The following is a 14081-nucleotide window of genomic DNA, read 5'->3' as shown; positions in this document are numbered from 1 at the left end:
GGAACGGGCTTCACCACGGAGGGCAATTACGCTCACAGAAAATTAACATTCATTGTGTGTCAGTGACATTATGCGAGTATCTGTCTCAGTATGAAGCATCCAGGGACCGAGAGCCGTGTAATCAATATCTATTAGTCCTCCCATCAGAAGAATTAGATTTCACTATTAGATCAGCTTGCTCCCCTGACTCCACGTCAAACATTATAAGTTGACTGGACATGTCATGCACCGATGTATCCGCCTAATGAAAGAGATCATGTTGAACTCAAATACAATAAGAGGAAATATGATCCAGTTCTTCTGTGTGGAGGCCAGTAGGTGTCAGGCTCACACCAGCGGATAAAGAATAAGGATATACAGCAGAAAGTGGCTTTCACATTTTTATTAATATTGACATGGGTACATACAGAAATGGGAAAATTCTGGGTAGATTGTGTCAGAAACAACAAATGAGAGAAAAAGAAATGCAGCTGTGTGAATGGCAGATTACACAAACTTCATACAGTGTCTTCTTCTTATAAAAACACCATCAGATGATAGGAAAAGGTTTTGGTTTTTGTCTGTTGTGACTCACAGATGCATGTAATGATAGACCCTGAAACAGAGAGAATTATGGGATCAAATTTATGTTAAAATAGTCTAAACTGTACATGATATCTATAAATGGCTCGACTGTTTTCTTTTTTTGTTTTTTTTATTATTATCACTTCAAAAAATTTTATTGTTCGATGTCAAACCTGAACATCCGTTGAAGTAAGTGCTCATATTAATGTACTCTATTTTAAACATTTTGATAAAAGAATTTGGTATAGGACGGCATGGTCAAATTCAGAAATGTTGCCCATTTAAAGTGCTTAACAACGTATACAGTGTTACAAATAATCTAAAGAATAAATTAAACCAAAGATAAATAACAAATATATGTAAAAACTCAAAGCAACAAAAGCTAAATGAGATACATTTTCAACTTAATATCACAATTATACGAGCCATTGCACATCGTCACGTGATACTGTATATATATATATATATGTATATGTATATATAGTGTTGCTTTTTCTTTTCAGAGTAGCTAAAGAGCAGACGACTTTGATTCAGAGAGACTTCTTGGTTTGAGCTTTGCAATCCTTTGACTCACAACATAAAATGAACTTCTCTTTTAGTCAAGAGTTCAGTTTTTTTGGGTGGAGAGGTCGCTGCCAAAACCTCCTCCGAGTCTTCACTCAAGTGCTAAAATCAGTGGTGTATCTATACAGCAGGTTGGTAATCCTTGGGTTACAGGTGGAGGTGAACACATGAGAGCTTTTTGAAGCAGACCTGTGTGTGCTGTGTTGTTGTTGTTTTTTTTGGCTGTGCTGGGGTCAGGTGCAGGGTGGTGGCGCCGGGCGCTAGGGAGGCAGCAGCGGCGGTTTGAAGGTGCAGGCTCCGGTACACTGACGAGGGGTGAGCATCTTGCAGGAGAAATGGTGAAGGGCGTCATGAGCTTCTGGGGAGGAACGAGTCCACCAGTGAGAACATGAACACGAACACAGACAGTACTCTCACTAATTATCCTTCAAGTTTTTTTTAGTTTTTTTTACCTAATGTTAAAGGATAGGTGCACATTTTTTCAAGTTTGTGTTGAAACAACACACACATGCTCATATATACATTGAAAGTTTGTTGTTGTCATAGTTCCTCCTGTTCATACGGCTCATAAAGAGATCTGTTCTTTACGTGATTTTAATGTAAGTGATGGGAGACAAAAGCCACAGTACTTGTTCTGTGTAAAAATGTCTGAGTCACACAGTTTTTTTAGGGCTGTCAATCGATTAAATTTTTTAATTGTGATTAATCGCATGATTGTCCATAGTTAATCACGATTAATCACAAATAAATCTCACATTTTTTATCTGTACAAAATTTACCTCAAAGGGAAATTTGTCAAATATTAAATACTCTTATCAACACGGGAGTGGACAAATATCCTGCTTTATGCATATGTATGTATATATTTACAAAACAATGACAAATATCGTCCAGAAACCCTCACAGGTACTGCATTTAGCATGAAAAATATGCTCAAATCATAACATGGCAAACTGCAGCCCAACAGGCAACAACAGCTGTCAGTGTGTCAGTGTGCTGACTTGACTATGACTTGCCCCAAACTGCATGTGATTATCATAAAGTGGGCATGTCTGTAAAGCGGAGACTCGTGGGTACCCATAGAACCCATTTTCATTCACATATCTAGAGGTCAGAGGTCAACGGACCCCTTTGAAAATGGCCATGACAGTTTTTCCTCGCCAAAATTTAGCGTACTTTTGAAGCGTTATTTATCCTCCTACACGACAAGCTAGTATGACATGGTATTTTACCTTTAAAATTAAGCCTGTTACAACCTAAAAATCGCAAGTTGTAATGCAACTTGGCGTTAAAACAAATTTGCGTTAACGCGTTAGCTTTCACAGTTCGTTTTTTTAGAACATGATTTCCTCTGTGATTTCATAAGCCAGGTTTTCATCCAAACGTAGTTTAAATTTTAACCATATTTTCACAAAATTGGAAAACTAGAAAAATAGAATTAATGAGAATATTAGGAGCTTTTTCATCGAGATAACCGGCTGGTGACGTTAATTCTCCAGTTGGGTGCCATTAAAGGTAGGGTTGGTAATGTATTTTAGAAATGTTTTTTGTTATATTTGTTGAAATTCTCTTTACATCCTGAAAGCAATCAATAAATCAAATGCTCTTAAGAAGCTCTGTAAGAGTATGAATGTTTTATTTATCTTGCTAGAGTATTTTTGATATGTGTATGCTGATGTATTTTTGCATTGTATTGTTGATGCGTATTTGTTGTATTGTTTTTTTCTACACATGCACACACCAAGACAAATTTCAATCAATATTTCCTTGACATGGTAATAAAATATTGAATCTTGAATCTTGACAAAAAGTCTGCTATCTGTGGTTGTCGCAGGACTGTAATAAGTGCGTTCTGCCCGTGCACTCATCGGTGTCACCGTAGTTTTCTACCAGCTGCTAACTTGACAGCTGTGAGTACCAACAATAGCCATATTCGTTGTTTACGTTCATAATGATCATTTTGGGGGACGGTCTTTGGAGGGAGGCCTGAAGGGACGGACTGTCAATTTTGCCGATTTGGCGACTTTCTCGCTAGATTTAGGGACTTTTGCAGCTAGTGCAGCCCCTAAGGTTGACGCTGTCATATACGACAGAGAAGTACTCTAGTTACTATTTTTAGAATTTCTCCTGAACGCTGCGATGTAGAGACTTACTTTAAAATCTAGTGTACTCTTGCTGTTTTCTCCAAAGGTGCAGGCCGACCGCAGCTTTAAACCATTGCAGAGGAGGAGGGCACAATAAGATGATGTCATTAAAAGAGTGACAATCAAACCTCAAACTGTTGAAAACATGATGGAATTTATGTTTGTTGTTTGTTTCATGAACTAATTAAAGAGGAAGTTTACAGTCTCCTAATGGCTCCACACAGACCTGATGTTTCCGACAGCAGCTATTTTTAGTCTCCTCAGTGGAATTTTAAGTTACATGCTTCATATACATCAGGATTCATTCAGTAAGTCTGTTTCCATCGCACTTTGTCGCATCTTGCTTTTATCAATACACTATCTTTTCCACCTCAGCCAAGTTTAAAAATGTTTTAGCAATATTTCTAGCCTTTTTTTTTAAATGTTCAGTGTTTCTACTTTCTTTATGCACACACAAACAGTTTCCTTGCTGAGCCCTTTGGAAGATAGACATTTAATCTGGCTAATTCAGACTGCTGAAGCCTCAAATTAGCTTTTTTTCTGTATGATGTTTTGCACAGGATTGTGGATTTGGTTGGCTCTTATATAGCCTTCTTATCTGTGTACATACATGCGTAAAAAACTAAATCAATATGGCCTGCGCTCTCACAATATTCTACAGATGTTGGTCCCCAAGGTTAGCTTTTAAGGTTTTAAATATGCTGCTCCTTCTTCCTGGAATAATGTACAGAAGGACCTGAAATAGTCGGAGCTGATTACTACGGGGGAATTTAAGTCCATATTTAAGGATCGAGAAAATGGCACTCTTGGTCGATGTGATTGCTCTTAAATGTATCATTGAAATCATTTAGAAATTACCTGTTTTATGCATTATAACTGTTTTTGTGTTGCATACTAACTGGATATTATACTCACAATGACAATTGTATTTGTCAGCTTGTATTGTTTGTGTTTATTGTTGTAACAGAGTTTGCCCTGCCCTCTTGGCCAGGTCACTTCTTGAAAAAGAGATTTTAATCTTAATGAGGCTTTTACCTGGTTAAAGCTGCAGTAGGTAGAATGTTTTTGACATCATTGGGCAAATATTCCATAATAACCTTTCAGCATATTGTAATTCAAGTGTTCTGAGAGAAAACTAGACTTCTGCACCTCCTCATGGCTCTGTTTTCAGGCTTTAAAAAATCTAGCCTGTGACGAGAGACTTTGGCCAATCACAGGTCATTTCAGGGAGAGAGAGTTCCTATTGGCTGTTCATTCAACAGAGGCAGCTGTCAATCACTCGCGAATGCCGACAAACGGTCAAACTAAGGAGCGCTGATCAAATATGAATCAATATTCTGTTACTGTTATGACTATTTCTCTCCTCAAATGTTTTCCGAAACATCTTGTAGTGTACTGTTTAGCTGTAAAATGAGAAAGTTTGCTCCGGCTGGTGGGCGGTGCTTGGTATTTCCTCAACTGATCTCAACATGGCTGCCGGGTCACAAACCTTCCCATTTTACAGCTAAACAGTACACTACAAGATGATTCTGACAACATTTGAGGAGAGAATTAGGCATTACAGTAACAGAATATTGATTCATATTTGATCAGCGCTGCCTGGTTTGACCGTTTGGTCGGAGTTTGCGAGGCTCCAGCTCAGCTCTGATTGGTTGTTTTCCTCCGGTCTGTGAAATCTTGCAGATGTCATTAGGAGCACCGGAGGACACAGAGCCACATGATTTTTTTTTCAATTACCTGTCACATGCACTACTGTCAGGATATAGCGACCGTTTTATAAAAAAATACTTTTTTAATCATATTTGCTCCATTTCTACCCACCGCTGCTTTAAATAAAGGATAAATATTTTCCTGTCACTTCATGAAAATGCTTAAAGAAGGGATTTCTTTACAGTCAGAATGGACAGGAAGAACAACTAAAGCGACTAAGCGTACTTTAAATATGGGCGTGTGAGTGTTGTTTTAAGACAGCCTTGGAAAATTGCGAACCCATCCTTTAATGGTCTTACTGCAAATATCCATCACACTGATCACAGGAGATGTTTAATAAAAAAAAGTAGCACTTGCATATTTATGTTAAAAATACATGTATTCATGTTCCTCTTTTGGACCAGATAAAATTACCTTTCAGCTTCTGCTGTATTGCATAACGAGCTTTTCTCTCTTGGTCCAACTCGCTGCACAAAGTGTCTATTCCAAAAATAAAAAATTGGTCAAAAAAGGAATAAAAAAAGAAAAAAAATAGAAGATGTGAGCTGCTGCGTTGCATCTGAGGAGTGTAATGTATGCCGCTTGCCCCTATGGTATTTAGAGTGACCCCTCTGTGTACTTGAACCCTGTATTTAAACTACTGTAACATTACACCAATCCTTTAACGGGTGGCATTAGTTGCTGTCTACTGCATGTAACCGATACAGCACTACATAATGGGTCTGTCTATTCAATTTTCCAGAGCATGATTTAGGAGAAAATAACCTTTGCAAACAAAACAATGTGGTTTCAGTTTCACCTTCTCATATCTAATAATTTACTCAACTGCAGGAGAAAAAATAAGGAGTTTACAGGAAAAAGGCTGGACACAGATCGGCAATATTTCAATATGCAAGTGTCACTTTTCCTTTCTGTTTTAGTTCAGAGGCTAGTTGGTTCAGATTGATTGATATGTTACTATTTTTGTGGCTCGGATATTTTTCCCATAAACTTAAAGAGCATTGATCTACATCCACTTTACAGTCATAATCTATAGAGGCACAAAATAGAGAGAGACCAACCTCGAACAATCTGCAGCTGCTGGACCATTTCCTCTCTGTAGGACAGCTCACGCTTCATTTGATCCTGAAAATTATCTGAAGAGTACCGAAGGCCACATCAGATGGAAACTCTCTGACATTGTGGGGATACATTTAAAGACACATTCCTGCATTCAAAGGATAAAACACAACTTCTCCTAACATCTAGGCTGCAAGCGTAGATCCAAAAAAAGATGCAAAACACATCTCACATTAGGGCTGTGTATTGGCAAGAATCTGGCGATACGATACGTATCATGATACCGGGGTTACGATCCAATATATGGCGATATATTGCGATACTGTAATTACGGCAATGTATTGGGATTTTTTAAATCTAATTTTAGGAAAACTATCATAGTATAAAGAACACACCTCCAAATGCATAACATCTGAGTCAAAAAGGTGACTTTTTTATGCATTCAGAACAGTAAGATCTGCATTTGCATTTATCACAGTCCATATAACACCCAACATCATAGCTCTATTTGAGAGGGCACATACACTGTTTCTCTTTGTAAATTAAATCAAGTATTGACTGAGTTCATCTTTGCATGTAAACTATTAATCCAAAATATATAGAGTGTTTGAGAATCGATACAGTATCACAAAACATAAAATCGTGATATTCGATTTTTTCAATATTTTCTTACACCCCTATCTCTCAGTGGCTTCAACTCACTTTTGTCCTCCTACCTTTTAAATGCTGAAATTCTCTCTCCAACTTTTTCCTCAACTCCACTTGCTCCACAAGCTGCTTCTGCAACTCCTCTGCAAAGCCAAAAGCCAGAAAAAATGTGTCAACACCAACTTCTTTTCATCTGCTGCAAGGAAATGTCATTATTCACCCTAAAAACACTGGAACATCTGAACTCCAAGCAGGGGAAAAGTGGTGCAGTAAGAAACCAAGCACCAGAACCACCAATATACCAACACAAATATCTGCAAAAAACACATTTTCATCTCCGTCCTAATCCACCTCACATCAATTTGATTCCACTTACTCTGATATATTTTGAATTTGTGCACATAAAGATTGATGTGAGCCCAGTAAAGCGACTTCAGGTGCGTTTACATCCTCGATAACAACCACTCCGCCGCTTCTCCTCTCGCTCGCTGCCACAGTAATTGCCATGCGTTGCCTGCAGCCTGAGACGATAATAATGGAGTCCCAGGGTTTCACCAAGCGTTGTAAAATAATTAGCTGCCGTGCCTCGGGGTTATGGCTCTGTTCGTTAAAATATTAATAGCCTCTAAACGATTTCCTCTTACAATAATAAGTCAAAACTCCCACATCTCGTGATTAAGTGGTTAACAACTATGGAAACACTTTAGGCCCACTAAATGTAAATTCACATTTGGGTTTTTGGCACGTCATCTTTAGCAGGCCGTGGGCCTCTAGATGCATTTAAAATGAGCTGGAATCTAATGTTTAATATTAAATGTCATTTTATTATTTTTTATAATTAAACAACTGTGGACGAGGTATAATTTGGGTTCATACGTTCAGAAATTAAACATAAAGAGCAATTAATTGCAATATCTCATTAAATTTCATTTTCTCACATTTAAATAAATGTCTTAATGAAATGTGGTGACCGTTTAGCTGCAGTATAAATATATATTTATTGGCTGGCAAATTACAAATATAAACAGGACTAATTGCTGGTGATAATTAATATCACCTGCTCTCTTTCTTTTATTTCCTTTTGATGGTGAAAAACAGCCTCTCACCTTTCGCCATGCTCTCCAGATCTCTCTCGTGCACACTGATGTCGATGCGTAAAGCTCCATCCGCTGCGCAAAAACAATAAAACACGTTAATTAACCTACAAATAAGTCACCTATAGAACAAAGAGATTATAAAAATGCGTCTGGGGAAATACAGTAAAGCAGATAAAATAGATAAGTATGGGTAGATTTTTGAATTTAATAATAATAAAAATATAAAAGAGAATAATTAACAACCTTGTCTGTCCTTCTGCTCGTGGTAGGATGACGCGTTGCGTTGGTTCTGTATTTCAGACACATGATGGACACCTATAAACACAAACATTTTAAATTAAATGAGACATTTTAAAATTAAATGAGACAAAAAACGCCCCAATTTGCATTAATAACCCAAAAAGCATGAATGGGCTGAATAATTATACCGTTGGATCTGCTCGAGTGTTTGGAGCCAAACGACGACGGCTCGCTCAGCAGCACGTGGCTCGAGTCCTTTTCATGCGCGTACACCTGTAACATGAAGATGAATCGCGTTTAATAACGCACAGCAATTATACCTCATTTACTGAAGTTCTTCACATAATTGAGGCCCTTTTTTTTCTTCTTGCAGCCCTGCAATTTGTGGTGAAGATGTTGAAGGTTTTTGCATTCAAAAACACTGATCTGGTGGTTAAATAATGTCTTATAATTAACACACACTGATTATTTTTAATGGGAATAAATAGAAATATATCAGGATGAATTAGGGTTTTATTCTCTGATTACCCTGATTGAAAAAGACGATATATGATTACAAATTAATATTGTTAATTAAATGTATTAGTATGTTTTTAGTACAGTTTATCAACTGTACTATTTATAGATTTTAAGGGCTGAGAGAGAGCCAGGGTAAAATGCATTTCATTGCATTTCACTGTACACTGTACTTTTAAATGCATATGACAAATAAACTTGAACTTGTATTTATTTTTGTGTAAATTCTCTTTCACTAAAATAGAGGTGAACCTTGCTGCCTTGCAAAATGGCACTTCAGCAAGGCAGTTAATGTCATTTCCCCACCATATTAACCTTTATTCTTGTTAATATTTATGATCAAATATCTACGTATTTTTTTAAAATTCAGGCCAATTGATCCTGATTACATTTTTATGGCACATCTGGCTGTAGATGTTTTATGAATGTTGATGAATGTTTTTTTTGATACCTTATGATTTTTAAATGTGCTCTTTGTCTTCGTTTTCAATTATTATGTTTTGTTTTATGTCTGCAACTGCGTGTAACTGTGCTGCTGCACTATCTTGGCCAGGAGGACACTCTTGGAAAATAGATTTTTATAATCTCAATGAGCTTTTACTCCTGGTTAAATAAATAAAAATTATTGGCCTCCTCTCTTCTATAAAGTCTTCATCATATTCTCTTCAAACTGAGACCATTCCGCTTCGGATCATTAACGTTTTAATTTAATCTGATCTTACCTGGTGAAGAGGAAGAGGAAGAGGAAGAGGGGAGACAGTACGGATCCGTCTGTCCTCATCTGAAGACCCGGTGTGGACTGAGGAGTCCTCCGGTGATGCTGCTGCTGCTGGAGGAGAGCTGGAGGCAGCAGGATGCTCCTGACTCTCCTCAGCACCAGAGGAGACCCGGTCCGGCACCGGGGAGGACTCACTGTGGTGCCCTCCCGGTGATGAGATCTGTATCGGTTCCTCCTCCTCATCCTGTCCCCGGTTGGACTCCACATCCACGTCCAGGTCATCATCATCATCCTCATCGTCCACCACGCTGTCCCTGTCCGGTGATACGGACCTATAGCTGGAGCTCTCGCTGATAAAATCCGGTGACAGGTATCCACCGGGACGCGCACTGGAGTAGTCCCGGTTCCCGTAGAGCTTCTGGATGGTCTCGACGTCCTTCACGACGGGTCTGAAGGCCGAGATGTAGCTGATCTTCCTCTGCGGAGCCTCGTCTCCGGACTTGTCCTCGTCGTTCCTGGTGGAGGAGGACTGGGAGCTGGAGGAGTCCTGGAGGTGAGGATGGAGAGGGTGCTGGTTCGAGTCTTTGGGGGTGTCGCTTTGATCCGGTAAGTCCAAGTCCACCTGCCGGACTCCTGGCAGCTCCGGTAGAGGTTTTGGTGGAGAGGTCGGGTAGAGTCCTCCAGCTGTAGGCCAGAACATGGGGAAGGCCGGGTACAGGTCTTTGGCTCCACCGGGCCAGAACACACCGGACACCGTGGTGGTGGTCTTGTTCTGATCCGGCACCGAGTCGCTCTTCTTGTGACACAGCCCGTATGGGGGGAACCCGTAGGGGTGATGGGGGAACAGAGGAGGGGGGATCTTCTGGAGCAGGCTGAAGCTCTTACTGGGCACCGGGATCACCGGGTAGGACCGGGCTCCGGTGGCCAAACTGACCTGATCCTCATCGCACCGGGATGCTTTGTGAGGGATTTCAGCTGAGCTGGTCTGCTGGGCCAGGCTGGACGAGGAGGACTTCATGGAGGACATTGACGACCCCCCCATGGGCAGAGTCCTCTTCCTGCTGCCCCCGTTGAACATGGCCTTCACGTCCTCCCACGCGTGGTGCACGTCGTCCGCCTGCTTCTTGTCCGTCAGCTTCAGGTGGCGCCTCCACGAGTTGAAGTTGGCCGCGTCCGGCTGCAGGTACTTGGACTCGGTGGTGCGGTGCGAGTGGAAGATGAACTTGTTCGGAGAGAAGTACATGTTGCAGAAGGTGCACTTGATGCACTTGGCTCTGGAGCTGTTGTACCGGGCCGGGATGAAGCTGCCTCTGGAGCCCCAGGCGCAGTCGTGCGTCACGTCAAAGGCGAAGTTCTCCGGTAGTTTGGGCGGACTGTGAGCTCCGAGGAAGGACTTGCAGAGCCGCTCGGCCTCCCGCTTGGTGATCATGCCGCAGCGCCGTGAGGAGATGGGCATGGCTCCGGCTCTCCGCAGCAGCTCCAGCTGCACCGGGGTGCACTGCACGCAGGTGATGCCCAGAGCCACCCGCCGGTTGTGGATCTCGTTGTAGCTGTAGTTCTTCAGCAGGGTGTTGGATATCTGCGCCAGGCAGAGTCTCTCCTTACCGTCGATGACCAGACATACGATGGGCACCCCGTACAGGGCCGTCTCACTCACTTGGTTGGGTTTGAGAGAGTAGCTCGGTGCGTCCTGCTTGGTGTTGGGGGGTGAGGAGGAGGAGCTGGCGTCTCGTCCCGGGTCTCGATGCTGCTGTCCAGGCATCGACTCCATCCCTGGAAGCCTGGAAGGCAATATAGAGAGACACAGCTTGTTTTTTGTTTTTGTTTGTTTGTTTAAATCCCCATTAGCTTTTGCATAGCAGCAGCCTATTCAAAAACACAAAGAAAATAGAATAAAGGCTCCGACTGAATCTATCATGATCTAACAGATAAATATCATCATTTAACATGGAATGCCCTTAATACCCTTACACACACCCAAGAATACTTATTAATTACTAACATTTCTTCTTTATGTAATGCTCTTTTAAAACCATATGAGGAGTGAGCCTGGGGGGCTCTGGGACAGGATGCAAAAGCACAATATCTTCTAAAAAAATAATAAATAATTGAAATTGTTTAGATGTGAGAAAAAAAAATGGCCCAAAATATAAACCAACAAAAAAAACTAAATATGTTAAAGAAATAGAAAAATAATGTTTCCAAATTCCAAAATGTAAAATATAAATCATGTTTTAATCAACAAACTGATAGTATAATAATAATAATAATAATAATAATAATAATAATAATAATAATAATAATAATAATCATTATTCAGTAACTATAGTGGTTGTAGGCCTGTTAATGTTGATATTTGTGGGACATAATAATTATTATTATAGGCCCTAATAATAATAATCATAATAAAGCATTTTTAGAAAAGATGACCGACTAACATTTTGCAGGTTATATTATTATTATTATTAAAAAGACGCCTGGCTGGTATGGGTTCATGTCTCCGTGTATTATTCGGCCTCCTCTCCTCCTCTCCTCCTCCTCTCTCAGGTTGTCCGGGTTCCTGTGCGGAGGTGGATCTTTCTGCTCCTCTTATCTCCAAATCGGCTCATTCACTTATGGGCCAACTACTTAAGGCTCACATAAGATCCTTCTAGTCGGATCAGGACAGAAGGAAGAAGCAGCCTGAGCTGCGCCAATACGCTTAACAGAGAGGAAAAGAACAACTATAAGCTGCTTTGCTGGTAATTACACAGATCCACGAGCGCGTCTTCGCATTGTTAATAAAAGACTAGCCCCATATATAATTAAGGCTTGTGCAAAGATTAGCCTTGGCCAGGAATTAGGTTGGAGAAGCTGGCCTGGCTCACATTCACCTGAGCATATACTTACTGTTTGCATCTCGGAGGCCGCTAAGACATGCAAACATCCAGCAGCTGCTTTAGTGGGTTTTTATTAAACAACTGACATGAATAAAAGTATTTAACAGTGATTGATTAACCAGCATTTGACGAATTATAATACAAGTTGGCATGCAATTTAGCTCAAATATCTGCAAAAATCATAAGGATTTTCTGTCTAAATAATTATTATTAATTAAAATAAAAATAAAAAAACATACCTTTTTCTCCTAAAAGACGACACACTCCAACAAGGTTTGAGATAAAAAAAAAATAGAGATGATTAATATAAATCAATGGATGTAAATGCAGGTCCAGGTGAGTCCAGAGAGAGAGACGGTGCTGCAGACAAGAAGGTCCGACAGAAACTCTGAGCTGGAGTCTTTATTTGGGTTTATTTAGTGCAGCAGACCAGACAGACCAGACAGGACCTCCATCCTGCTGCATCCCGGGGACGTGAATGGCGTGTAGACAGGAAGCACATGGCACCTCTCTCTCTCTCTCTCTCTCTCTCTCTCTCTCTCTCTCTTTCTCTCTCTCTCTCTATCTCTCTATCTCTCTCTCTATCTCCCCCTCCCTCTCCTGTCATGCTGATGCGTAATAGCTCTCTCTCTTTCTCTCTCTCTCTGTTTCTCTTTCTCTCTCTAAGACGCGCCGAGCGGCCACACACCAGTTTTGATAATTCACAAATTTGCATCTCTAACCCACAAACATGATCAGAAACAGAAAAAAAGACCACGCCCCATTAAGCCCCCTGCTGACGCCAAATTAGACAAACATTTTGGCCCATGTGTGAATATATTTGTTATTAGATAATAATTAAGAAAAGCGCAACATAACATATTGGAAATATCTGCGTAAAGACACCAAAATAGAAATTATAACAGTAATATCTGTGGCCCCTCTTGGTCCCAGTGAAGGACCCTCTAGGGGGCCCCCGGACCCCACGTTGGACCGCACTGATCAGTGTGTGTTTAAGCATCAGTTCAGCTGTAATCATGTAACTTGCTGTATTATTTCCACCACTCTGGGAGCAGAGCTGACAAACAAGAAGAAGGCAGCAGCAGCGAGTGGCACTTTGGAGGCAGCAAGAATGACAAAAGGCCCGCGCTCATTTATCAAGTTACACGACCATCTGGTAGGCTTCCACACCGGCCACGGAAATCAATCTGAGGCCTCAGCGACCATAAAAGACAAGGAAGTGAAGAGAGGAAGAAATGAAGGACAGAAAATATTTAAAAATAAAAAAAAATATGTTTTTTGTTCGTGCGTGAAATCATTTGGAGACGTTTTAAGATGCTTTATGTTTGAGAGTGAATCTGGGATGAACTGATGATGATGATGATGATGATGATGATGATGCCTCAGGCCAGTCACCATTTACATCATTTAGCATTTAGGCTTACATCACTGACATGTGATGTAAATGGTGACAGTCAAGCCGATTGGCTGCCCTTGAAGACCTTCATTTATTATTAATAACCGGATCGATGGCTGATCGCTTAACCAAGCAGAATGTGCATAGAGAGGAGTGTCAATACCTGCAGCAGGTGGACAGACAGACAGATGGATGGACAGACAGACAGACAGACAGACAGACAGGCAGAAAGAGTTTGAGGAGGAAATCTGTAAAGTAATAAGTGGAGGGAGGAAAAGGTAAAAGAGCCTTCTGAGGAACAGGACTCCACCCTTTACTCTGGGGGATTTCTAAGTCTTTTCTCATCACTTGGATGTATTTTGGAGGTTGCATTAAAGTTGAAAATGGTAATAAATGTAAATGTGAGTTCTTTATCAGTAAATATTCTCCATGTCTAGAACTAGACCGATGAATCAGCCGGGACGATATTATCTTATTGCAGGTACATCGGTGTATCGTCAGCCAAAAAGAAGCAAAAGATATGAGAGAGTGCTGACAGGTTTATTT

General features: G+C 40.6%; 1 protein-coding gene across 7 annotated transcripts; it reads right to left on the bottom strand.

Annotated features, from left to right (window-relative positions):
• Positions 1 to 367: 367 nt before the first annotated feature.
• skor1a (SKI family transcriptional corepressor 1a) lies at positions 368 to 12614 on the bottom strand. 7 transcript variants are annotated; one of them, XR_012592083.1, is made up of 10 exons: positions 12379 to 12614; positions 9265 to 11041; positions 8215 to 8299; positions 8030 to 8101; positions 7796 to 7858; positions 6758 to 6832; positions 6044 to 6118; positions 5397 to 5462; positions 1318 to 1486; positions 368 to 595 (listed from the first exon to the last, which is right to left on the bottom strand). XR_012592083.1 is itself a non-coding variant. In XM_074621168.1 (9 exons), exons 2-9 carry the CDS (start codon positions 11029 to 11031, stop codon positions 1389 to 1391), a joined length of 2301 nt encoding a protein of 766 aa, XP_074477269.1. In that variant the 5' UTR covers positions 11032 to 11041; positions 12379 to 12614; the 3' UTR covers positions 368 to 1388. The 7 variants fall into 7 exon arrangements, 6 of the variants coding, with proteins under 6 accessions (XP_074477269.1, XP_074477281.1, XP_074477291.1 ...); XM_074621168.1 differs by having other exon boundaries at positions 368 to 1486; XM_074621180.1 differs by having other exon boundaries at positions 368 to 1483.
• Between the last annotated feature and the right edge of the window lie 1467 nt (positions 12615 to 14081).

Source organism: Sebastes fasciatus, chromosome 2 (assembly GCF_043250625.1).
Source record: "Sebastes fasciatus isolate fSebFas1 chromosome 2, fSebFas1.pri, whole genome shotgun sequence".
NCBI classification, from domain to species: domain Eukaryota; kingdom Metazoa; phylum Chordata; class Actinopteri; order Perciformes; family Sebastidae; genus Sebastes; species Sebastes fasciatus.
Note: the sequence above shows the minus strand (reverse complement) of the source record. Positions and strands in the feature narration are given on the sequence as shown.

What these genes read in the sequence shown, in the direction of transcription:
- skor1a (XM_074621168.1), bottom strand. Translation starts at nt 11,031, where the DNA reads ATGGAGTCGATGCCTGGACAGCAGCATCGAGACCCGGGACGAGACGCC. An exon ending in ACACTCGAGCAGATCCAACG is followed by an intron (nt 8,102 to 8,214) that starts GTATAATTATTC and finishes TTGTGTTTATAG; the next exon opens with GTGTCCATCATGTGTCTGAA. An exon ending in AATACAGCAGAAGCTGAAAG is followed by an intron (nt 1,487 to 5,396) that starts GTAATTTTATCT and finishes GTTCCTCCCCAG; the next exon opens with AAGCTCATGACGCCCTTCAC.